The sequence below is a fragment of the Mauremys mutica genome, chromosome 2, assembly GCF_020497125.1.
Source record: "Mauremys mutica isolate MM-2020 ecotype Southern chromosome 2, ASM2049712v1, whole genome shotgun sequence".
NCBI lineage: Eukaryota > Metazoa > Chordata > Testudines > Geoemydidae > Mauremys > Mauremys mutica.
The window spans coordinates 84089341-84114567 of NC_059073.1; the positions used below are offsets into that span (position 1 = coordinate 84089341).

The following is a 25227-nucleotide window of genomic DNA, read 5'->3' on the forward strand; positions in this document are numbered from 1 at the left end:
CTCTGCCATGCTGTGTCCCCTCCCTCCATTTGTGCTGTCTTGTAGAGTGTGAGGCTACAAGACAGCACAGCCTTGAGGGCTCAGCCAAGTGCTAGTTCATCATTTAGCAATAAGGCATTCCCTGGGAAATATCCCACCTTCTTCCACCGTCTGACTTCCCCACCTCAACCATGCTTCACAATCATCATTGCTGTGTACAGTATTAAATTGTTTAAGACATATATATAAGTCTTAATAATACTGTACACACACACAGTATATCAGCGGTTCTCAAACTTTTTTTTTTTTTTTTTTTTTTACTGGTGACCCCTTTCACATAGCAAGCCTCTGAGTCTGACTCCCCCTTATAAATTAAAAACACGTTTTTATATATTTAACACCATTATAAATGCTGGAGGCAAAGCGGGGTTTGGGGTAGAGGCCGACAGCTCGCAACCCTCCCCCCCATGTAATAGCCTTGTGATCCCCTGAGGGGTCCCGACCCCCAGTTTGAGAATCCCTGATATATATAGTCTTTTGTCTAGCAAAACTTTTTTCCCTGGAATCTAGCCCCCCCTATTTAAATTAATTCTTATGGGGAAACTGGATTTGCTTAACATCGTTTCGCTTAAAGTAGCATTTTTCAGGAACATAACTACAACATTAAGCGAGGAGTTACTGTATTAACACTATAATTAAAGGAAAAACAAGTGTACTACTTACTCGTTAGTTTGCTTGCTGATGACACTTCCTCATTTTCTTCCTCAAGAGGATTTTCTTTTTCATTACATGCTGAAGGACTATCATCTTCTAAACAAGATTTATATTCTTCATATGAGGTCTGATCAAACATTTCTGCTAAGCTGTCATTCATTTTTCTTTCTCCCTCTATAAAAAAGGTCAGAACAAACATCCAAATCAGTCTTTCAATAAAACATGTTTTTGGTGGAACATTAGTCAAAAGTATATTGTACTTCCAGCTCTGTCACTGACTCACTACAACAGCTTGGTCAACTCACTTAATCTGTGTGTGCCTGTTCTTCATCTTATAAATATGGATTATGCTTTCCTACCTCAGAAAGATTTCTTGACTGGTATAAGTGCATATATGCAAAGTGATTTCACAATAATAAATCCTCAACCTTAGCACTGCATGAATAGAGGTATTTTGTTGATAGCTACTATTGTGGAGTTATCCAAACAACACAACACCTCCATCCGACTTAGGTATTTTAAATACAGTCAAATTGATTTATATATGACATGAAATAAAATTATATCTATCTCTACACACACACACACAATAATTGTATATATTTAGTATATTAAAATGAGATCTTTCTACAGATAAAGGAAGTTTGACAGGGTCAATAATGGGGTATTTTTTGTGTCATGACAGTGCTTAAATATTTAACGTGTTTATTTCAAGTTAGACAGCAAGTACTATCTGAGGTATATTTAATTTGTTTATAGAAGTGTAGAAAGGAAGCACAATCTCAACCATAAACTATGAACCCTAGCCAAGTCTTTGACCTCAATATAAAGTCTTCTATTGACTTCAACAGGAAATAGATTAAGCCATCACGATAAACCTATAGTCTTTACTGCAATGCTACAAAAACAAACTATACTGTATCATCAGCCAATTTTCAATCAATTTATGAAGAGGAGAAAAATACATACTTGGACTGCTTTCTCCTTTCTGCTCTTGAGTTTTCATTTTTAATAGCATGCTTTCACTAACGTATGTATAGTCCATGTCAGTTTCTCTTCCTACTCTTGATTGAGAGCCTTCCTGAATAAATGAAGTATAATAATGGTAATCACACTTAAAAGTTACAACTAATTGACATATTTCAGTCTCATATCAGGTACCTGAAAAGTTCCTTTAAGATACAATTCAGACAAGTCTCCCAAAGAAATTTAACAAGTTCCCCACTAGCGGAACTAAGAATCTATGGAAAAGTTTTTCACAGTTGTCTTCAGAGAGTAAACGTCTGCATGGCAGAGATACAGAAACTTGTTGTATAACCTGGCATTAGCAACTAGATTTCAAATTGGGGTAATCTGGCGAACATCACTAGTCACTGAGATCACATTCTACAGGTACCTTCTGTAAAGTTTTATGAAAGAAAAATTTATTTATGGATGTATAAAGCAATTCATCAAACTGTCAAATCTCATGGAAAAAATTCCTGCAATTACATGAAGAACCAATACATTTGCAAACAAATTAACCTTTTAAGACAAGCAAGAATGACAAAAACAATTACCATTCAGGAAAACACTCAACAAAGCCATGCTTCCTTACTGACTAAGTGTCAGTTATCCAAATAAAGTTAATATAGTCAAGTCTTGTAAGTCTCCAACTATTTACAATAGAGTTCACTGTGAACACTTACAAAAGACAAGTTGTGTAATTAAGAACATTCTTTAATTTTTTTACAAAACATTTTAGTAATGACTGTTCCCTTTTCCACAGCTACTGGGAAAGCACTCAGAAGAATGTGGCACTATCTTTGTAATGGATACTGGAAAGCTTTGGGAGATAAGTTGAGGATCCGCTTTGCAAAGTTTTGTTCTAAAAATAAGTAAAATGTATTTGTAATGTTTAAGTCTACTCTGACATTTTTCAATTTTTTCTAAACCATGTTTTAGATATGCAGCCTATTATCAAATTAGCTTAATTTACTCTTTTTAAAAAAGTTAAGTTTATTATTTATTTTATGGGATATGAGGGTGTGACTCAAATTTCTGCTTACCTTGGTGTCAATAACCGTAATATCCATTTTGTACTGGGAAAGGTCTGCTCCTGGATCTATACTCCACTGTATATTTTCTAAGGAGGGTTTATCTTAGAGGTGGGGATACAGGAAGCAAGAGAGAAAAGACAAATCAGAATCAAACTACTGACATCTAATGCCAACCTTAGGTGTATTTCCTTTTTAGCTATTCATTCTTTTGTTAGGCTTGATTTTTCTCATAACAAGGTTGAAATAGTGTAGAGTAAGTAAACTAATTTGATATAGTTTGGATATAAAGAATATTAAAATAATCCTTTAGATTCTTCTGTAAATTCACCGTATACACTGTTACTGTAATGATGCACTCTCTCTTTTGTATAGTACACATAAATATGGTGGTCAAATAATATTACAATAAAAAGTTTCAGGTGGTCTGTCAGCTCATTCTATCTATTCAATACTGATGATGACCATAAAAGTAAAGATACTACTCAACGAATAGCTACGTTGGTGGTCTGAGTTCTTTTATTTCAGAGTTGGCTCCAAAAGAATGCTGCTGAGTGAAGAGTTATCAAGAGAGTGATTCAGACATTCCTATTAGAAAAGTGAAAATATATAGTATAATTCCTGTAAATAGGGGTATTTGGTAGTAATGCTCTCCATTACTAAAGAACAGGAATTTCTTAGAAAGGATAACATGAATGCAAACAAACATTCAGACAGACTTATAGCCAGCTATCAATTTTAAATGTCTATCTATATATGAGAAAGTTGTTGTACAATAAAACATCAAACTTATTTTGTTTCAACATCTTATTCATATACTGCAGCAAAGTGCTATATGCAGTTATAATATAAAGTAAGCTAGATTTAAAAAAAAAAAAATCTTTCCTGCCCGTAACAATCTAAAGCCATGAACAAATACTGTCTAGTGAACACAGAATGACGGGACACTATTGATGAAAGCTTCATGAAACAGGTATGTTTTTAAAAAGTGATTTGAGGCAAACGAGGATGGAGATAGTTAATGTAGAGGTCTAGGAATAAGAGGTGGCATATCAAAGGGCATGAAGTTAGGAGCAGGATTAGAGGAAAAGAACAACAATAGGAGCACAAGAACGAAAATGTGAACATTCCACTCCTTTAAACTATAGGCATGGGCTGAAGAATAAGTTACCTTGTTCATTTTGCAGTGGTTTAGTTTTTGTTGTTCTACAAGGGTTTGGTTGAAGCACAGATGCCAGCTCACATTCTCCATGTCCTGTCCTGGTTTTCTTTCTGATTGGTTCGTGGCCACTGACAACCTAACAACATACTACAATTTTAACGTTTCTCAGGCTTTAAATACAACATTTGGAAAGGAAAAACATAAAATACACATTTCCCTCAGAGAAGCAACATACCTTCATGTCATCAAAAAGTAGTTCTGTCTCCACTGTGTTTGGCAATGAGGGGATTTTGAAAGCAGAGATTTCTTCTTTTATTTGCATCAAAGGTTTTTTATCTGGGCATGTTTTGCCACGTGATTGGAGAATCATCTCCTGTTCATAGGGATCTTCCTGTGACTCTTTTCCTGACAAATAGCTTCCATTGTTGGTATTTTGGATGGATGAAGAACCCTTTGGAACGGGCTTCACCAGCTGTGAAAAAACATCACGCAGCGTCACCTGTCTTAGTTTATTTTTACAGATCTCATCACTTCTTGAGCTTTTTTCTTGACAGCGAATAGCAGAAAAACGATCAGACAGGTCCAGAGGCTTATCAATTATATGATCTACATTAACAGGTTGAATGTCTGCTTGAAAAGGAAAAGAGTTTTCTTTGTTGAAAGATGTTTTTTCACAGCTAGTCACATGCTCATCTTCTGTTTTCTTTCTTTTAGCAGATCTGTCCGCTAAATGTTTGTGGGGTGCAAGGAGGAAGTCATTCTTGATTATCTCATGTTTACCTGAGCAAGTGTTGCCCATACAAGTTATGGATTCATTTGCATCCCTTTTCACAACCATCTGTCTACTGGCTGAGACCTGGCTGATAACAGAGTTTACTTCAGTCCCAAGGTTAAGTGGTGCAACAAAAGCAACATCTTCAGATTTTGATCTAACTTTATGAGATCTAGAATTGAAAGTACTGTTGAAGGAGTCTTTTTTGGCATTGGACTTTAGTCCTGTTTCTAAAACAGAAGGGGAAAGACTTGAAGTCAGGCTGTTCTTCATGTTGTTAGATGCTCCAAAAACAGGAGAAGCTACCTGAGAATCCCAATCTACATCTGTTGGAGTGTTCTGAGATGGATCTGAAAGTCTGAACATATTGAGAGATGAAAGACATTCCTTGTGCCACTGGGAAAAATGATTTTTTTAAAAAATTCAATCCCCTAAAATATGAGCATTATTCAGCAACTGTCAGGCAGCAACTGTATAAATTGAGGAGGAAAGTATGTACATTTAGCAGCATGTATTCTAGTAGCTGAACAGAAAATTAAAAAGTTGTAATGGCTTTAGTTTGTTAGTACAGTATTATCTACAATTTTAGTAGTTAGTACTAGTAAAGGGTTACCCTCCCTGATAGCTGTAATACAACACTATTCCTGGCTGTATTTCTTATTGGATAAAAAGGAAAGATGAGAAATGAGCATTGTTTGTACGCTTATGAAATCTGGTCAATGATCAGAGTTAAAACCAGAGGACCAAAACAAGGCAAAAACAGATCTGGTTTTCTGTTTCAATGTGACCCTGAGTCCTCCCCTGGCTTCTCTCAAATCTGGAAGAGGAGTCAACCTGACATAGAAATCTCTTCACCCAACAGGCCTTGGCTTTCAATCTATTCAAAGGATGGAAGGTGGAGAAGGTCTGGGAGAGAGGCCTATCTGGGTACTTATATGAACCGTATTACTGTTGTAACTGACTGTTTCAACAGCATGAGACCTATAACCACCTCAATAATGTCTGTGGGGCAGTCAATGGTTCCCTCTTGGGATCTTCAGGTGGCAGCCAGCTCACTTACCAAATGGCCACTCCCACCCATGCCACCTCAGAGAAGAAATTAAGGGGAATGGGCCACCTGCCTGTCTCTTTTCAGCACGAGTGAAATCCTGGTGCCATTTATCTTACCAGAGTCTGAGGCTGAAGGTGCCCCAGAACGCACCACGCAATAGCTAAGGAAATCTCAGAAGTGGGATTCATTGCACTGGGATACTTCCCCCTCAAACATTTGATGTCATCTTGGTAAGAAAGAAGTAAAAATCAACGGTTTTGTAAATCTCTCCAAGTCATAAAGAATTTTGTTTGGTTTTTAGAACACTAACCTGTTTGGGTCCATGAAGCCCACATAAAATGAAACTAGTGGGTTTTGCAGAGCCGTAACTTTAAAGACAGACACCATATTCTATCAAAACTAAGCTTTGATATAAGCCAGTTTACTCTATTCATTTTTATTTGCTATAAATTAAAAAGAAACTCACCCCAAGTTGTCATCATTTCTCAATGATTCATGAGCTAGTTGTTTCCTGGATTCTTCCTGCTGTGGGCTCTGAGGCACCTGGGTCATCGGAATGTTACTTCTAAGAGCATTCAGTACACTCTGGGACTCCTTGAATGCCGTAAAAATAAAGTACATTTGTATGAAAGAATAGAAAAGAATTAAAACTATAAATATTAGACTTGAAAATTAGAACACTAAAAATCTCAAACTAAATAGTTCAATTTTGAAATTCTTGGGATGAATAAGTAGCTGAAGTTTACCAGCCAGCTAATTACACTACTTTAACAATCTGCTTTTAAATGAGCCCTAAAAAAGCGCTTTAAAACTTTTTTCAAGACAGTTAGCTACCATGTTTCATGCATGCAAACCAGTAAAGAACTTGTTTCATTTTGTACTCCTAAGAAAAATACTATTCTATACAGATTCTTTTACTACCCTCTCCATGGTGGAATCCGAGGGCATGTTTACACTTCAGTGTAAGTCCAGGGTTAGTGGGACTTGAGTCGTGGACCCAGGACTTGAGCATCTACACTGATTGTCAACCCTAGGCCCAAAACCAGGGCTCTAGCATCCACACTGCAGTATGCAGATCCAAGTCTAACCAGCCATATCCCAGATTTCCTAGCACTCTCCTGAAATGTGATTGCTCTAGCCTTTTTTTGTGGTACAGCATAGGAAAACTTGACTGTCCACCCTACATGTTACAGGAAGTTTGAACAGCCCACCAAAACATCCTACCAAACATTTATCAGCCAAGACCTCTCATTTTGTTCTGCATGCTCCCAGAAACCAAAGCCAGCAAGGCGCCATTTGAAGAATTTCTCTCACATGCACTTTTACTCCTGTTCCAGGAAACAGGCAGAGGTTCCATGAGATGCTGGTGGATATTTCTGAGGCATTTTCTGACCCACTGAAGGCACCTGCCAGAGCTAATGACGGAGCGGGAGAACACAGACATGGCAGACTTGAACTGGCTGATGTTGCTCATGACACTTGGTATAGCTGCAGCTAACTCCAACATAGACTGACGCTTCTGGGAGCAGGGCCACAAGCACAGACTGCTTGCAGATCTAGGATGACCAGCAGCAGGTCCAGAATTTTTGCATGAAGAAAGCTCCATTTCTGGACAGCTTATCAAATGGAGGATGAGAGAAAGTTAATTCACAGTATGAACTGATGTAAGGAAGTGACTGATGTATGTATTGATGTAACTAACTGTATTGAAAAATAACACATATACCAATTCCCAATTATCTCTGATCATGTATTTATTTACCTTTATTATTGAAGCACACATTATATGATGTGATGCAGTGACAGCAATGACAGCAATGACATTTCTTACTAAAATAAAAAGCTTTATTTAGAAACATTTATTAGAAAAATACAACATTAACACATTGCCAGGCAGGCCAGCTGCCATCACCACACCAAAACACCAGTAACAGAACCTTACAAACAAACAATGCATGAACAAATGCAAACAGTGAAACCATCTACAAGACAGAAACCCCCTACTGTTGCATGTCCCCTGGCTCCCCAATCTCCTTTCCCTTCCTCCCATGTTTCCCAAGTGCTAGGCTGGGGAGGGCAGTAAAGGCATCCATGGGGGAGGATGTCAGTACGGAGGACTGAATGGGGCATTGTTGCCTTGCCCAGCCACTGATGGGGCACTATTGCATGGGCCACCCAGTCATGGAGTTGTCCAAGCTGCTCCTGGACTGCAGCACAGGGTACAGCAGAGGGGACTCAAGCCATGATGCGGGTGTGGCAGGAGCCAGCACTCATGCAGACATTAGTGATAGCAGACATTCAAACAGTTCTTTCTGCTGAGTTCTGTCATCCTCCCTTAGCCCCGGTTCCTTTTCTAGAAACTAGGAAGCAAATGTCAGCTCCCATGCTGCAACCCTGTCCTCAAGCTGTACAGCCAGCCTGAACCTTTCTGCTTGCCTCTCTTCATGCCTTTCCTCTAGCCATAAGCCCCTCTATCTTAAGTAATAGACCTCCTTGTTGGCTTTGTCCAAAACTACAACTATCAGTTCATCACAGAAATGCTTCCTTTCTGAATGGTCCATGAAGGTACACTGACACAAGCTTCTTCTGTGCTGTAGAAGTACCAGCCTGTAGAAGTTGAGGGGCCTGGAATACGGCAAGACACAGAGGGTTATTGTCTCAAATAGCTCAGTGCAGGAGCACAGTAAAAATCCTTGTGGAATTTCAATGACAAACTGTTACTTTTAAAAACTGAATTTCAATATATTGTGAGGGGGATGCTTCAGCCCACAGAAGCTCCCTGGACACAACCAGGTTGATCACAATGAAATAAGTACAGAGACAAAGACAAGTCAAAAATCTTTGCTTTCTCCCCTCCCCCAAGAACTGCAGAACAACTTGGGCTATGGGAGGGCAATGGGGATGTTAGTGGCTATTCTACAAAAGATTGCTCTATCATTTCAGACATTCCACGTTTTGGAGGACATACCAATTCTTGTGGTTCCCAATTGGCAAATAGAGGTGTTACTGCAAGCTGAGCATGGGAAACCAGGAATGTATGCCAACGAAATATGCAAAGTAGTGACTGAACAGCTCCTCTACGAGTAGAGTGGGATGGTCAGCTACCAAGATGGCCCTGGAAAATATGCCCTTCCCCAAAACGTGACTACCTATCTGGAGCTCCTGCTATGGGAAAAGTTTTCAGCTATCAGCACCTGGGATTGGGCCAGAATTCATGAGGGAATCAACAAGATGATGTGTTAGCATCCACATGACTGAGCCTGTTATGACTGCATGAAAATACCCAGAACTCCACAGCCACATCCCCGGCACATTTCTGGACCAAACTTAAAACCCCAGTCGTATTTGGGACAAATGATTTCGCCACCTATGGACTGCATGAACTACATTTAACTGAAATGGACCAGATTTGTAAATGGAACACATTTTCATAATCCCCCCCCAGTTCACTGTTTCCAAGTGCCTCATTACACTGTTGAGTGGTTACAGAGCAGTGTACTTATGGGGATGGCAACGTAAAGTTGTTATTTTTAACAAGAGGAATGTAATCTTAAAAATGTGTGGCTTTCCAGTAACAACTCACTTTTAAATGTGTTTTTAACTGTTTGCATTTCCTGATCTCCATTTTGAATTCTGTTTGGTGGTAAACACTGTAAGAACATAAGAACGGCTGTACTGGGTCAGACCAAAGGTCCATCCAGCCCAGTATCCTGTCTATCAACAGCGACCAAGGCCAGGGGTCCCAGAGGGAGTGAACCTAACAGGTAACGATCAAGTGATCTCTCTCCTGCCATCCATCTCCACCCTCTGACAAACAGAGGCTAGGGACACCATTCCTTGCCTATCCTGGCTAACAGCCGTTAATGGACTTAACCTCCATGAATTTAACCAGTTCTCTGTTATAGCCCTAGCCGAGGCGCTGACATACAATCTGCCGTTAGTGGATACACACTGCTACCCAGGGCTAGTACTAACTTTTGCATTCATTCATAGAATAGAAATTGCTCCTATTTCTATATTAACAAACATTAAAATGGAGCTGAAAACTTACCAGGCTCTGTGGCAGGCCGTTCCTCTATGGGGCCCAAAAAACTCTTCTGAGTACATCCCTGAGATGAGCTGCAGCTGCTCCTGTGGCAAAGCTTTCCCTGGGATTGGTGTCAGCAGCAGTCACTTTACTGACTTCATTTGGTGCCAACTGCTGGTTCCCATGCTGAACTCTGGGGGACGCAGGTTGCCCTCTTGGCTGATCAAGTCATCATGCACCACCATTGGCTCTATGCTCAATGCAGCACATAGCATCTGATCAAACTCATCATAAAACAGGCATGACTGTTGGTGGGTTGCCTGACATGCAGCTCTTGTTGCTATTTTTTCTGGTACTCAGTCTTGAGTCACTTAATTCACTCTCTGCACTGGTCACTGGTGTGGTAAGTTTCCAATGCTGCCAGCTTCTTTGCTATTTGGTGTTATACGTGGTCATTCCTTGTACTCTTACAAAAATCCACTGTTTAGCTGGACTCACTGGAGAGATTAACCAAAATCTGCCTGTGCTCCCACAACCATGAAGCAACGCATTTTGCAAAGGACTCCTTCTGGTCAGCATCCGCTGCAAATGCAGAAGGCTCTCCAAAGTTGTGTTTGCAGCTCAGTGGTCAGAATAAAATGGAAAGGCTAAACGCCAACTTGCTGAGCTGCTGTATTAGAACCGGGGGATTGCTTCTGTTTCCCTCAAGTTGATTGTCCTCTCTCTCAAAGAATGTCAGCCCAAAGGATTGTGGGATACTTTTGGCAGACTCTTAGGACCCGAGTCCAGGGGAGACTATGTTTACCCAGGTTTGAACCTTGGGTCTTGGCTTGACCCTTCCAAACTTTTGGGGTCCTAGGACCCTGGGTGCAAGCCCAAGTCCAAGAGATTTGTGTGCAGACAGAAGGGAGCTTTAGGTACAAGCCCGAGTATGGGCTTACACTAGAGTGTAGACATGCCTTCCAATAGTTCTTTACGTGAACGTGACTAATGTCATACAGAACTACGCAACATTTGCTCATTCTCCCTTCTCCCCTCCACCTTCCCGAAAAAAGAAGAATTGCATGTGCAGTGAACTGTTTTGGTAGGATTTGGCTTTTTTGTTTTGAAATGGGTATGTTGCTACGTGTCTGTCAGGGTAGGGAAGGTTGAAAACAGTGAAACAGAAGGCGAGGTGGTTTGTGATGGTCCTTTGTTCCTGTGGGAGTTTGTTCCAATGTCTTGGAACAGCTCCCGAAAGTTCTGACTCCATTACATATGAGTGTTACACTTATGCTAGTGAGTGTAGAGATCTCTAGGATGATTTTTTTCATTAAGCTCCTACTTGTTTTAAGAAGTAAAACAGAGAATTTCAATTGTTCCACTATAATTTATACAGTTACTACAATTAAAGTTTATTTATCAGAAAAGGTGAATGTATTGAGCCAGACTGAGGCCACCTGTTCCACTCCCTTTGACTGCGCCAATGATGCAAGGCCAGAAATCTAAACAGGTAGCTGGATTCTGGGGATGCCACGAAGCCACCCTAGTTACCTCTATGCCAACAGTTCCTTCTACTTCCCAAAGAACAAGTTTTGCATGGTAAAAAGTATGCTGTACTCTGGTGATCCCTGGCAGTTGGGTCCTTTAGGGACTATTCTAGTGGTAGCTCCAAGTTACAATGAGGGCTGGGTTCAGTCCCCAGACAGCCCTGAAGACCAGGGGTACTATAAATGCAACTGAGAACCACCCTTCCCCCATCCCATCACCTCAGTTTCTGCACTGAACACAGGTTAACCAGATCTGTGGACTTAGCTCATTGTTTTATTCAAATGAAGAGTTGTAAGTAGCGGGGAAAATAATGCATTTTATAAAGCTACTTAAAGCCTGTGGACAGGAAGTCTGTTCATTTCTCTTTCTTGCTAGGCCATTACATCAGGAGTAAGCAAAGACAGAACAGTATTTAGAATACTGAGCCCTGGTCTACCTAGGTGGGGGGAATTGATCTAAGTTATGCAACTTCAGCTACGTGAATAATGTACTTAGATGGACTTACCGTGGTGTCTTCACTGCGGTGAGTCGACTGCTGCTGCTCCCCCGTCAACTCTGCCTGCGCCTCTCACGGCACTGGAGTACAGGAGTCGACGGGAGAGGGCTAGGGGGTTGATTTATCGCGTCTTGATTAGATGCGATAAATCGATCCCTCCTGAATCGATCACTGCCCTTAGAAAATGCATTATTCAGAAGGCTTTTGCTTAATCTTAAAGTGAAAATAGTCAAGAAACAATTACTTTTCCTTTTAGGGTGACTTTTACCTTCCTGGAGCTCAGCAGTTCCCCAATAAGGTCAGTTACATAGCTTGACAAACACTGCATTACACAATAACTGGCTTATAAGATTTATTTTTTGAGAAATACGGGAACATTACTTACAGATTCTTCTTGAACGAGTCCAATTGTTTCTGCAACAACTGCAGCCAAGTTAAAAGATGGCTTTGCAACAGGATAGCTTCCTTGTTTATCTATGTGGATAGAAAAAAGCATAATTAATACATTATACATACATGATAATTTTATTCTACTCTTACACAGAGACAGTGTAAATTGAGTCAGATTTAAAAAAAGTCCATAAATTGAAAACCACATCAAAGTGACAGAAGTGTGCTAAGCTGTTTGGGACATGGTCAATTTAGTGAAAACTTGGGATTCTTGTCTATACAGAAGGGAAGATATCCCTTCTATTTATATGCAGTCCCCCAAAATCAAACTGTACAGACACAATCTGAGCAGAAATTACCCTTTCAAGCTTCCCATCTACAGTACGAGTGCCATTATAGTGGCAAGTGGACTGGTGCAGTACATATGTGTCAATGGTGATAGCGCACCAGAAAGTAAATGTAGAAGATGTAAACTTTTTAAAGTCTAACTTTTCTAACATTGCATGTACTATAAAATATTTCACTCTCAGTGACTGGGAAGACTGAAGTAAAGCATGACATTCTACATTCTTTAGAATAAGAGGAACATTATCTACAGAGGCAGAGTTCTATGCAAGGTTATTTCTTAGTTACTGCATTTTTAAGCTGTACTTAAGATACCTAATTAATTCAGTCTTAACGATTACATCTATAAAATATAAACTGTAAAATCTCACTACAGGCTTAAGCACTAAATATATCTGATCTGATTTTAGTGGTTAAGTAGACAGCAGAAAATAAGAATATTAAGATTTCAGTCAAACTAATGAGATAAAGAGTCATTGCCTTCGGCTAGCCTCAAAGACTATGCTTCACAAGCTGCCACAGATTTTTTTCCTGAAGTCTCTGCATATCTGGAAATGGCTACCTTTTCCAACACACTTCTCTTCTGGTAGCCAGGCAGAACAAGTAAAGTGCTGAGCATAGCAGTAATATCTAAACAGAGATAGAAGCACAGAGCAAATGGACTCAGAAAAATGGATTCCCTTTGATTTCTGCATTGTCCACAAAACCCCTCCTTGTCGATCATAAAGGAAGAAAAATCCTGAGAAGGGAAAGCAGATGATATGGTATCATCATGCCTCTGTGACAAAAGCCCCCAAAACTCTACTCCCAGGTACCAAATTAAGTACTTCCATCTCAATTCAAGGGAAAATTGAGTTTAGGAAGTGGTGTTAGGAAAAGTATGTTGAAGTAATAATAGAACAGTTTTTATATGGTCATATACTGACTTTTTAAGGATGTTGGGATACATGATATCCTTTACACCTACACCAACCACAGTCATTTTAAATTTCTGCAGAAGACATAGCAACTGATAATACGCTAATTGGCTGTAATCTTCAGTCTGCTCTTTAATTAACTAATTGAAAAAGATTTTAGAATTAGCTACATAAACTGTAAATTTAAATACTCATTTGCTAATGCAAATAGGTAACTGCAGGCCAAAGCGTGCAGCTACATGCACAAAATAGGTAGTGTAACATGCAATTATCTGCACCTGACTATGCCAATTAGGAACATGAAACTTGGCTATTTTGGAAAATTTGGCCCCAAGTAACGCAGTTTTACCAGGCTTATTTAACATCAGATTTTTTAAAACTGATCATTAAATTTAATTATTATATTGCATTTCAGTATGATGTTATGCTACATAGTGCTCAAAACCACATTTTGTTATTTCACATTTTATTGGAAATTCTTCTTTTGAGTGAAGAATTTTTCCATTTTGAAAACATTATCCAGAGTAAATTTACTGCCAATGAAACTCAGCATTTCAGGATGGCCCATTAATCTAGGGGCAAATTACTGCAACTAGGTTAAAAGAAAGACCTTATTCTAACTGTCCTAACATATTTTAGAGTATTTGCTATCTCTAAACATTTACTATCTGCTTCTAATATAGAGGAATTTAAAATTCAAACTAAGATTATTGCTCCAGACAGTTAATAATTTTAAAAATAATCCCACATTGAAAGAAATCTACGCTGTCTGCTAAAAACAAACATGGCGGCAGACATGAGGGAATGATCTGCTCTAAAACAGGTGCCTGTTAGATCTGACAACTTAAATTTTATTTTTAATGCCATATTGTTTTACAGAATTTCTAATTATTTAACTTTATATATGGAATATGAAATGTTCACAATTTTGTAAAATTTTTACACAATTTATTCACTGCATTATATGAAACAGTGAACTGACTGAATGCATATTTCCATTCAATACTTGTAGTTTTTTTTCCCTTAAAGATTTAGATTAGGGAAATAAAGAAAGGCAAACTTGCCTTCTTACAGAGTTGTACAACAGCTCAGTTCATTAAATCAGGGGGAAATAATGGGCTTTCAGGTGACAAACACTAAAGTGTCCTACAGGAATACTTTCTGAAACAGCGCCATCTCCAGTCATCTAATTAAATATTTCCCAGAAAAATCCAGAAAACTGAAATTTCTGGAAATTACAAGCTTGACATCTTGTTTCTAAAGTAAAGAACATGAAGTGGAGAAAAAAAATTAAGCTACACCAACTCATGATTATGCCAAGAATACAGGAACAGAAACCAAGTTTAAACATTTGGAATCAAATGGGAGAAAAGATTTTAGTTATAACTTCTTGTACTGAAGACAGCGTTGGATGACTACAAAAATAGTAAGATTTAGCACTTTCAGTATTTTAATCTATTTTATAGACATTAGACGCATATACTTTAAGGTCAGAAGGGATCATTATGATCATCTAGTCTGACCTCCTGCACAGCGCAGGCCACAGAATCTCACCCACCCACTCCTGTAACAAACCCCTAACCCGTGTCTGAGTTATTGAAGTCCTCAAATCGTGATTTAAAGACCTCAAGGTGCTGAGAATCCTCCATCAAGTGACCTGTGCCCCACGCTGCAGAGGAAGGCGAAAAACCTCCAGGGCCTCTGCCAATCTGCCCTGGAGGAAAATTCCTTTCTGACCCCAAATATGGTGATCAGTTAAACCCTGAGCATGTGGGCAAGACTCACCAGCCAGCACCCAGGAAAGAATTCTCTGTAGTAACTCAGATCCCACCCCATCTAACATCCCATCACAGATCACTGGGCATATTTACCTGCTAATAATCAAAGATGAATTAATTGCCAAAATTACGCTATCCCATCATACCATCCCCTCCATAAATTTATCAAGCTTAGTCTTGAAGCCAGATATGTCTTTTGCCCCCACTACTCCCTTTGGAAGGCTGTTCTAGGACTTCACTCCTCTAATGGTTAGAAACCTTAAAAGACTTTCCCAAAATGACAATGGAACTAGGTAACAAGAATGGGAACTAGATCTCAGGAGCGTATGCCAGCTCACTGAGGAAATATCCACATTAATTATGGGATTAAGATTACTCCTTTTTTCTGGATCCTGAGCTCAAATTGAAAACTACAAATTGAATTTGAATTACTGGTTACCCATAACTGCCTGTGTTTTTTCCCTTATGAAATAAATATGATTAAACCTAGTATTTACTTGCTATAGGGGACAGTTCTTGGTCACAGGTGTCTGCCACTAGTATTTCCTTTCCACAGTGCTTAGGAATTTGAGTGGATGATGACAATGGAACTTTTCCAAATGCTAGATAAAGGAATAAAAATAAAAAAAAGTTAAATTGGATATGACCTGGCTTCATAATTATGAATAGGTACAGACTAGGGTTTCAATCCTGTAAACACTTGTGCACACACCTAACTTTAAGTATGTGAGCAGTCCCATTATCTTTACATGCTTAAAATTAAAGTGTTTCCATGATCAAGACTTGAAGGGAAAAACAAACAAAAACAACAAAAAAATAGAAGTTACATTTCTTGAGATGAAATTGTTCTCAAGAAGAGTATTTTAACATGCAAGCATAAAATAAGCCAGCCAAATAACACTAAAGATATTCTAACAGATAATTATCATTTATGTTGATGCAACAAATCACAGTTATGTATGTAACACATTACAGTTAGACCCCATTTACTCAAAGCCTATGTTCTATACACCTGCCAGCTGAAAGGGGAGGCAGTTGCTTAAAAATTTTACTATTAGAGGGAATAATTTTCAGCTGTCTCACCAGCAGGTCAGTTAAGACAATGGTGAATATAGTGAATAACTTCACTTTGGATTACAAGCATGACATTTTGTATGGTTATACACTGATACATAGTTAACCTTTTCCAGCATGGTACCAACAGCCTGTAAGAATAGTTAATATACTTTGTGATTAATATTTTCTATTTTTATTCCTGAAAAGAAAAGAGCCTATTAAAATTTATATTTATAACTATTCAGAGGCTTCTATATTTGCAGGATACATTCTTATTTCACAAGAAATAAATTAACATAGTATGAGCATCTGGAATACAATATTCAAATCTAGTAACAAGCATCCTGTGTATCATAATAATATATGCAGGAAATCTTACTGCACCTAAAAATAGTTTATATTGTTATTAAAGTAGTTTACATTTGTTAAGTGAATATCTTAGACCAAGTTTAGATTAATCCAAATGCCTGCAGTATTAATGGCTTTGTGTACAAGACAAATGTAAGCAGGATTCCTATAGCAGAAAAACATGTTTTGCAGTTGCTCAATTCAGGTGGCTGTTTTGTTAATTTTGATGCTGCTTCTCTGCAATAACTGAACATGGCAGATTGGCTTTTCTTTTGTTCTCCACTAGGTGATGCAACAAGCACACATACTGCAGAAAGTGCAATTCAAAAATTCAAGTAAGTGTTACTCCAAGAAACTAATTCAGGGATGCCTAGATGGTAGAGTGAAGTCCTGAATGGTTAACAACAAATATCTAACAATAAGTAACACCTGGTTTACACAGGTGTTAACTGAGGGTACAGCTTTTACTAAATAAATTACTACTAGCAAGGTTGTATGTGAAGGAAAGAATACAGCTAGACTTCCAACTTTTTAATTGTGAGGGTTATTAACATTGGCACAATTTACCTAGGGATATGATAGAATTTCCATCACTTGTCTTTAAATCAAGACTGGATGTCTTTCTAAGAGATATGCTATAGCTGAAACAGAAGTTATAGACTTCAATGCAGAAATTATTGGGTGATGTTCTTTGGCCTGTGTTATGCAGAATGTTAGACTAGATCATAATGATTCTGGACTTTAAAAAAAAAAAGAAAGAAAAAAAAGAAAAAGTCTATGAATTTATGATTTCTAGGCACAGTTTTCAGAGTTGATTTGAGGGGAAAAAAATCTTTTTGCTTACAAACTGAACAAGTTTGATTCTGAAGTCTCTGAAACCTAAACATGTATCCCTAAGACGCCATGTTTTGCAATTACTTTTAAAATAAATTCCATTTAAAATGTAAATCAATTGATCTATATAACAATGAGTACATTATCTCAGCTGTTAATTATCTGAACAAGATTTGGATTCAGCCCCTCAATTTTTTTTTTTATTATTTAGGAGTTCTAGAAAGGGTAAGATTCAGAAAAAACTATTGTCTGCCAAAATCATATACTAATATGGGAATTCAGAAACCTTGGGAGAGTAGGACACACTTTAAACATACCACTAGCATACTGGTTAATATCAAAACAACTTTTCACCCTGGAGCACAGGCACAATTATTACTATACATAACCAATTCACTTTTTTTGAATTTGTATACATTTTAAATCTTATGAATTCCAAATTAAATGTGGCTTTTGTTTTCTTTTCCCCTTTAAAATCTTGAAAAGCCACTATAGAAAAAGATGACTAAAAACACTCTTACCGTTAGTGCTGTCAGAATGCTCCAGGTCTGTATGTGTTTGCTCTGTGTATCGGACATGCCTGTTCTCTTTCTTTCTTCGGATACGATTAACCACTGATAGTGAAAAAGATTGAACTGGTGAATCTGGAATGACCCCTTCCTCCAATTCCATTGCTTGTTGCTCTCTCCCCCTGAGGACAGAATTCAGAGCTAAAATAAAACCTAAAAACAGCAACATGAAGAGCTAAATCTTTAATTTTAAGAAATTTATGAAAATAAGCTTAAGAAAATGATAATCACAGATTCAGAATATATATCATGACTCCAGACTATTAGAAGAGACGGACCTAACAAGAAATTCAGAAAGGCTAGATCGGGGTAGGCAACATATGGCATGTGTGCCGAAGGCGGCACACAAGCTGATTTTCAATGGCACTCATACTACCCAGGTCCTGGCCACTGGTCTGGAGTGCTCTGCATTTTAATTTAATTTTAAATGAAGCTTCTTAAACATTTTAAAAACCTTATTTACTTTACATACAACAATAGTTTTGTTATATATGCTAGACTTATAGAAAGACTTATAGAAAGAGAACTTCTAAAAACATTAACATGTATTATTGGCACGTGAAACCTTAAATTAGAGTGAATACATGAAGACTCGGCACACCACTTCTGAAAGGTTGCCAACCCCTGGGCTAGATCATCCTGTGAACTTCATAAACTTTCATGCTTCAGGGCTTAAGTCAATCTCTTGCAGTAAGAACCATCAAGTACTTGTCACCTTTGATGACAAGATCTGGAAGATAGACAGACTACTGGTCTGATCCATTATGGCAATTCCTATATTCCTCAAGAACATAAAAAAATAAGAGAGATGCTACCAGGCAAATTTGAAGTTCCTTAATGTTACTAAAATTGCTCAGAGACAATCTTCTCCCACATATGATTTCATGCTACGGTTTACTGACTGCCCTATAGAGATCTTTATTTAATTTGTTTTTAGATGATTAAGACAACTCCTAAGAGAGCCCTATACCCCAAGCTGTGCCACCTTTTAGAGAAAGAAGTCACCTGAAACATGTTTAAAAATGCATAGATCAGTAAGCGTGAAGTTCACTTGGCCCTATTTTGTGTGGTCTCAGAGCCTACTCACATGATGTGCAAAAACCGGTTTAATAAGGTGGTAAACCTTTTCTCCCAAGAAATCATATCTAGAAGTGGCAGGGATCACAGAGGGAAAGAACAAGCTCTAATTAGAGAGCTCTGAACTAGATAAATAGAATGTTTTATCCTTTTTTGTCCTCTTACGGGAAGTACTTTTCACTGTCACATGGGAAAAGAAAATGAAAGAAAAGTGAAGACAGAGTTAAGGAAATCAAACTCAGTCAGGCCACTTTCATCATTTTTCCTTAATGTTACTTCTCCTTTTGACCTCTCAAGAGAAACCAGAGACTGGAGACCACTTTTCTGTCTTTAGACAGTAGGTTGCAAGGACTTAGATCTAAAGGAAGAGGAGGAGGAAGTGTGGAGAAACTGCCAAGCAAAATCCTCTTCAGTGACTGAGGGAGCTATCTAGCTATACAATAAAATAAAACAACAAAAGAGGAAATAAAAATCTGTATGTTTATAGTGCCTTTAAACTGGTGATTTCAAAGTACTTTACAAAGATAAATTATCACCACCCACAAAAACTGAGGCACAGGTTAGTGAGTTGTGTAAAGTCACACAGCAAGATTTGATCAAACCGACAGGGGAAAAAATGTTGTGGGTGCATTAAGGTAACTTGTAATGACTTCTGTAAAAGAAGCTGGAAATACAATGAAAAAAAATGTAGAAATCTATCAGCTCAATCAACAACGACTGAGCTACTTAGGCTTAATTAGTCTGACAAGTCTGAAGGCAGTCTAAGTGTCAACTTGGGTACATTTTTTACCTGCTAAGTTTGTTTCTTTGAACACTTCAAGGTGAGTACTTATGTGTGGGTTATGCTGCTTCTCTTCAAATAGGTGGTCACAGAAAATATTGAAACCTTAGAGCTATGCCACCTGTTATCAAACAGACTTTGCTTGACTTGAAATTTTCTATATGAAATTCACTAAGTACTATCAAGAACCAGTTACGAAAGCAGTAATACTGGCTACATATTTTCTCAACTTTTATCCATTCAGTTATCCTGCAAACATGAACTACTGCTGCAATCTCCATTCAATATTAGTAGGCTACTCAGTCTTGTACAAGATAACTGAGAAACTGAAATAGCATGTATGAAATATTTTTCTCTACCATTCTCCTGATCTATTTCAGATAGACTTCCAAAATAGTATAAGATAAAACAGCCAGAGAAGAAGGGTTTAAAGTTCAGTTCAGTAACTGCTGAAAAGGATCTCCAACATAGAGTGCCCATAAAGACACTACACCAAATACATAATTCCTGAAATATGGAAAGACTCCCAGAAACCACCCAAAATATTTGAACATGGAAGTCTCTGATCTCTCCATCCAAGGATGGTAGCAAGACCACTAGTAAAATAGGATTTGAACACACAATACAGTTTTCCTATAATCTAGACTGCCTTCCCCTATACCTTCATAAGTCTCTTTGGAAATAGTAATTTTAGACAGTTTTAGACCTTGCTAAGACGACAACCAAGCAGTAAAGTTCTAATTTCATTATATATGCTTGAAAAGGAGACCTATTAGTTTCTCTAGTCTATGTTCCTGCCATCACAGGACTGATCCCTAGAAGACCAGAACTGAACAAAATATTTTGAGTGCTGTTGCATCACAGCTGCATGAAAGAATACTAGCTCGCTCTCCCACAATGCAACATCATCTCTGTATTAAGTACAATATTACATGTGCTATCATATTACATTGGCGAATAAGTAGGTCATTGGATTGCATTTATACTTGGGGTCTCTTGCAAAACGTCCTGCTTGCCAGAGATTTCCCCCTCTCACTAAATATCTAATTTAGAAATCTCTTTTCTAAAATCTCATCTGGGCGAGAAAGAATTACCTGAATATTTACACTGGTATAAGTGAATATGAATTTAAAATCCATATTCATAAAGACCAAGATCTCTTAAAGCTATCAATAAGTCCAATCACTTGGTTACAGAAATTCTTTCCCTCTCACACATACACACACAGTGTAAAATAAGGGAAAATGCTGCATATTGAGATAGCAAGATATTTGTTTTCAGTTCTTTATTAATTCCAAATGAAAGTGGACTTTCATTGGACAATTTATTAAGAGATCTGACTCAAGTCTGAGGAATTAAACAGACATAACGTTTTCTGAAATAAATGTTGAGAAAAAGGAACTTACTCCATCTGCTTCTGCAACTGTTGAAGATGTTCAGATATCTTTTTATTTTCATCCTGTAAGTTGTTTTTTTCATTCACTGCAATATATAGTGAAACATTAGCACACACACTAATCTTATGTTGCATTTGACCTTTGTTAGTTCCTCTGAGTCTAACATGACTAGGAAGTGAGAGATCAGATTATTACACAATTGTAAAACTGTAAACTTCTACTCTTTTATTGACATTCAAAAACAGAAGTATTCAAGTGAGTCATTGTTGTAAATTAATTTTTTACAGCAAAGCTATTTTAAATTACTGGATCACATTAATTAGTTCCATGTAATTAGTGGTTACTTTAATTTTAGATGTGAGTTTTTCTCAGTCAAACTGAACAGCTAATTCTGGGTTCCCTGACATAACTGCCTAGACTGGGGACAGAGAGACCATGAAAAGCAACATAATCAAGGCTTACTTTTTGGTCCCCAAAATAACCAGATCTGAGAAACAATAATGCATTACTATGATACTGGAAGCTTTAATAGTAGAAATTAAAACTAGAAAGACTCATCACAATTCGCTGACTTACATCTCGATATCATCTCTTCCATCTCTCCTATTTCTGCCAACACTTCAAACTTAGAACACACACACTCATCTCCATGCCTCTTCCTATAATGCCCCATATTGCTGCTTCTGTTCCTTTTTCTTCTTATATATTTTCTTTGTATTTATTTTGTTTTTATTCTCTCATGGTTATGGCCCTACCAATTCACAATCCATTTTGATCAGTTTCAGGGCCAGAGGGTTTTTAAATCAGTCAATTTCACATTTTCATATGTTTACATCTGAAATTTCAGGGTGTTGTGACCCTGGGGATTCCAACCCAAAAAGGGATCATGGGCGTGTGTGTGTCATAAAGCTGTGGGTGGCAATCCTGCGACCCCTCCCCCTCAACAGCTTTGCGACCCCAATGGATCTTCTTTTGGGTCAGGACCTCCAGGATTAGGACAGCCTGAAATTTCAGACATAAATATCTGAAAACATTAAATTGACCAATTTCAAAACCCTCTGGCCTTGAAATTGATCAAAATGAACTGTGAATTTGGTAGGGCCATAACCATGAGAGAATAAAAACAAAATGCATACAGCAACAGGATTTCACTCCATGTTAATATGAAAGAAAAATGACTAAAAACTCTCTCTTATTTATTTTGTTTTGCGGACCATAGATGGGAGTGTTCTTGCTTTATTGAACTTTTCAGGCTCATTAAAGGCACAATATGGGAATTCGCTCAACCTATAGCAAGGTGTATAATCACCAATTTACAAACAATATAGCAAAGTTTACAACAGACTGCATTTTGTTTTGGGGACCATTATACTAGATAACACTCACTAAGTTCCGTTATAAGTTTAAGGTTCTGTTGCCGGATATTTTCAAACTCCTGCTGTTTCTTTCTCATATGCTCCTCAGTTACTGCACAGCGATCGCATAATCCTGCTCTTAATCTATGGGAAAAATTAAAAATTAAATTTTCCATCTGTTAGAAAGAATGTCATACATAGAGCCCTACCAAATTCATGGTGCATTAGGTCAATTTCACGGTCATAGAATTAAAAAAAAATTATAGATGTCATGAATTCAGCTATTTACATCTGAAATTTTATGGTGTTGTAATTGTAGGGGTCCTGACCCAGAAAGGAGTCGTGGTGGGGAGGGTAGTAAGGTTATTTTAGGGGTGGTTGTGGTACTGCTACCCTTACTTCTGATGCTGCTGCTGGTGGTGGCACAGCCTTCAGAGCTGGGCAGCTGGCGAGCAGCGGCTGCTGGCTGAGAGCCCAGTTCTGAAGGCACAGCTGGCACCAGCAGCAGCACAGAAGTAACAATAGCATGGTATGATATTGCCACCCTTACTTCTGTGCTGCTGCCTACAGAGCTGGGCCCTCAGTCAGCAGCCGCCACTCTCCACCCTCTGAAGGCAACAAGGCAGAAGTAACAGAGGCGTGGTATGGTATTGCCACCCTAACCTCTGCACTGCTGGGGGCGCTGCCTTCAGAGATGGGTGCCTGCAGGGGCAGCTCCAGGCACAAGCACGTGCTTGGGGCGGCAAGCCGCGGGGGGCGCTCTGCCGGTCGCCGCGAGGGCGGCAGGCAGGCTGCCTTTGGTGGCATGGCTGCGGAGGGTCCGCTGGTCCCGTGGCTTCGGCAGACCTACCGCAGGCAAGCCGCCGAAGGCAGCCTGCCTGCCGTGCTTGGGGTGGCAAAATACCTAGAGCCGCCCCTGGGTGCCTGGCCAACAGCCACCACTATCTGGCTGCCCAGCTCTGAAGGCAGTGCAGAAGCAAGGGTGGCAATACCGCAACCTCCCTAAAATAACCTTGTGACCCCCCTGAAACTCTCTTTTGGATTAGGACCCCTAATTTGAGAAATGCTGGTCTCCCCCACGAAATCTGTATAGTACAGGGTAAAAGCACACAAAAGACCAGATTTCACGGGGGGGGGGGGGGGGGGAAGCATGTGTCATGGTCTACGACGCATTTTTCATAGCCACGAATTTGGTAGGGCTCTAGTCATACGTAAGTCTGACATTGGTACTTAATTGGCTTTTGAAACAATAAAAGTAGAAAGCTGTTGACAACTATGCAGAAGGTTGCTAATTGAAGACATTCCATATTTTGATTTATTGATACTTGAATAACTGTACATAAAATAGAATTGAACGTTTACTTTGAATTGAGATTTAAAGGAAGACTTCAGTAATTAGTCATATGTTAAATAGCCAAGGAATTATTAGATGAGAAAATTACTACATGTAGTCTATGTGAGTTTGTGTAATTATATACACAAATTTTCAAAATAGGGTTTTTGAAACACCTATCAAGTTATTTCCATTTAGTGAAGAATGCTGATTTATTTCAGTGAGAGCCGATATTAATATTTGTATATATGCATTCCAGTTATTTCAGCAGCATCCAAAATGTGTAAGGCAATTTTCAAACACAAGGCAAGAGACATATTCTTAAGCATACAATCTAAAAAGAATGATACAACATACAAGCAAAGCGATCAGGGTTATAATATACAATACAATTATATAATATATAAAAGGAGTTACTTTTATAAGTAACGTTAAGTTACACACACTATGCTGTACGACGCCATGAAACCCTCCCTGCTTATTGCCACTGCAAAACCAAGAGGTTCAACTCTGTTGTTCTTACACCTCTCTCTACCAACATTCAACCTCTTCTCTCCACTTAAATGAGCAGCTCACCGAATGCAAGGTAAATAAATGAGATAAGTAGATCACTTTCTTGTAAGCCTCAGTTTAATGAAGTATTAGACATTTAATAATTGTAATTCTAATGTTTAGCTATTATTTTCTATCTAAAAAAATTGCCCAAAATTATGCAAAAACAACACACGTTGAAATAAAATATGAACATGATAAATGAAGCAAAAGAATATGCAAGTTGGACCAGTAATCAATAATAACCACTCAGTATGGAAAAATAACCCCATGTAACTAATAACTCAGACACACATACTTAGAATCTGATCCAAAGTCTCCGAAGTCAATGCTTCCACTGATTTCAATGGGCTTTGGACCAGGCCCTTAAAGTATACTTGTGGTCAGAAAAGGATTTTGTCTGAATATCACTTTTTTACTTGACATATTCTCTCCCTATTACGTTATATTTGTTCACTTTGTAGGCAAAACCAAGTGTTTATTTACTACTGTTAGCAATGAAGAACCAAAAGCGTTATGGAACACAGAGCTGGATTCTGTTTAACCTGGGTTATCAAAATAATTGGCAGTTAATACTGTATTTCTGCAATAAGAATTTATTCCTGCAATAAGAATTTATTCCTGGTAACTTAAGACGCAGAAAGAATACAGCTGAATTTTCAGATCTTAGGTTGATTTTTCTTGGCTTTTAAACTGATTATGTTTGATACTACAGCAATGGAGAATGA

General features: G+C 38.3%; 1 protein-coding gene across 2 annotated transcripts in view; it reads right to left on the reverse strand.

The window, feature by feature from the left end:
- RBBP8 (RB binding protein 8, endonuclease) overlaps window positions 1-25227 on the reverse strand; it is a 63754-nt gene that overhangs the window by 15315 nt on the left and 23212 nt on the right. For both annotated transcript variants that reach the window (XM_045005415.1, XM_045005414.1), the window contains 11 exons: window positions 22646-22758; window positions 21269-21344; window positions 17957-18126; window positions 15695-15799; window positions 12153-12241; window positions 6181-6308; window positions 4127-5021; window positions 3901-4027; window positions 2742-2833; window positions 1663-1774; window positions 703-867 (listed from right to left, as the gene is read on the reverse strand). In XM_045005415.1, the coding sequence (XP_044861350.1) occupies window positions 703-867; window positions 1663-1774; window positions 2742-2833; window positions 3901-4027; window positions 4127-5021; window positions 6181-6308; window positions 12153-12241; window positions 15695-15799; window positions 17957-18126; window positions 21269-21344; window positions 22646-22758 (2072 nt within the window). The remainder of the gene's footprint in view (window positions 1-702; window positions 868-1662; window positions 1775-2741; window positions 2834-3900; window positions 4028-4126; window positions 5022-6180; window positions 6309-12152; window positions 12242-15694; window positions 15800-17956; window positions 18127-21268; window positions 21345-22645; window positions 22759-25227) is intronic.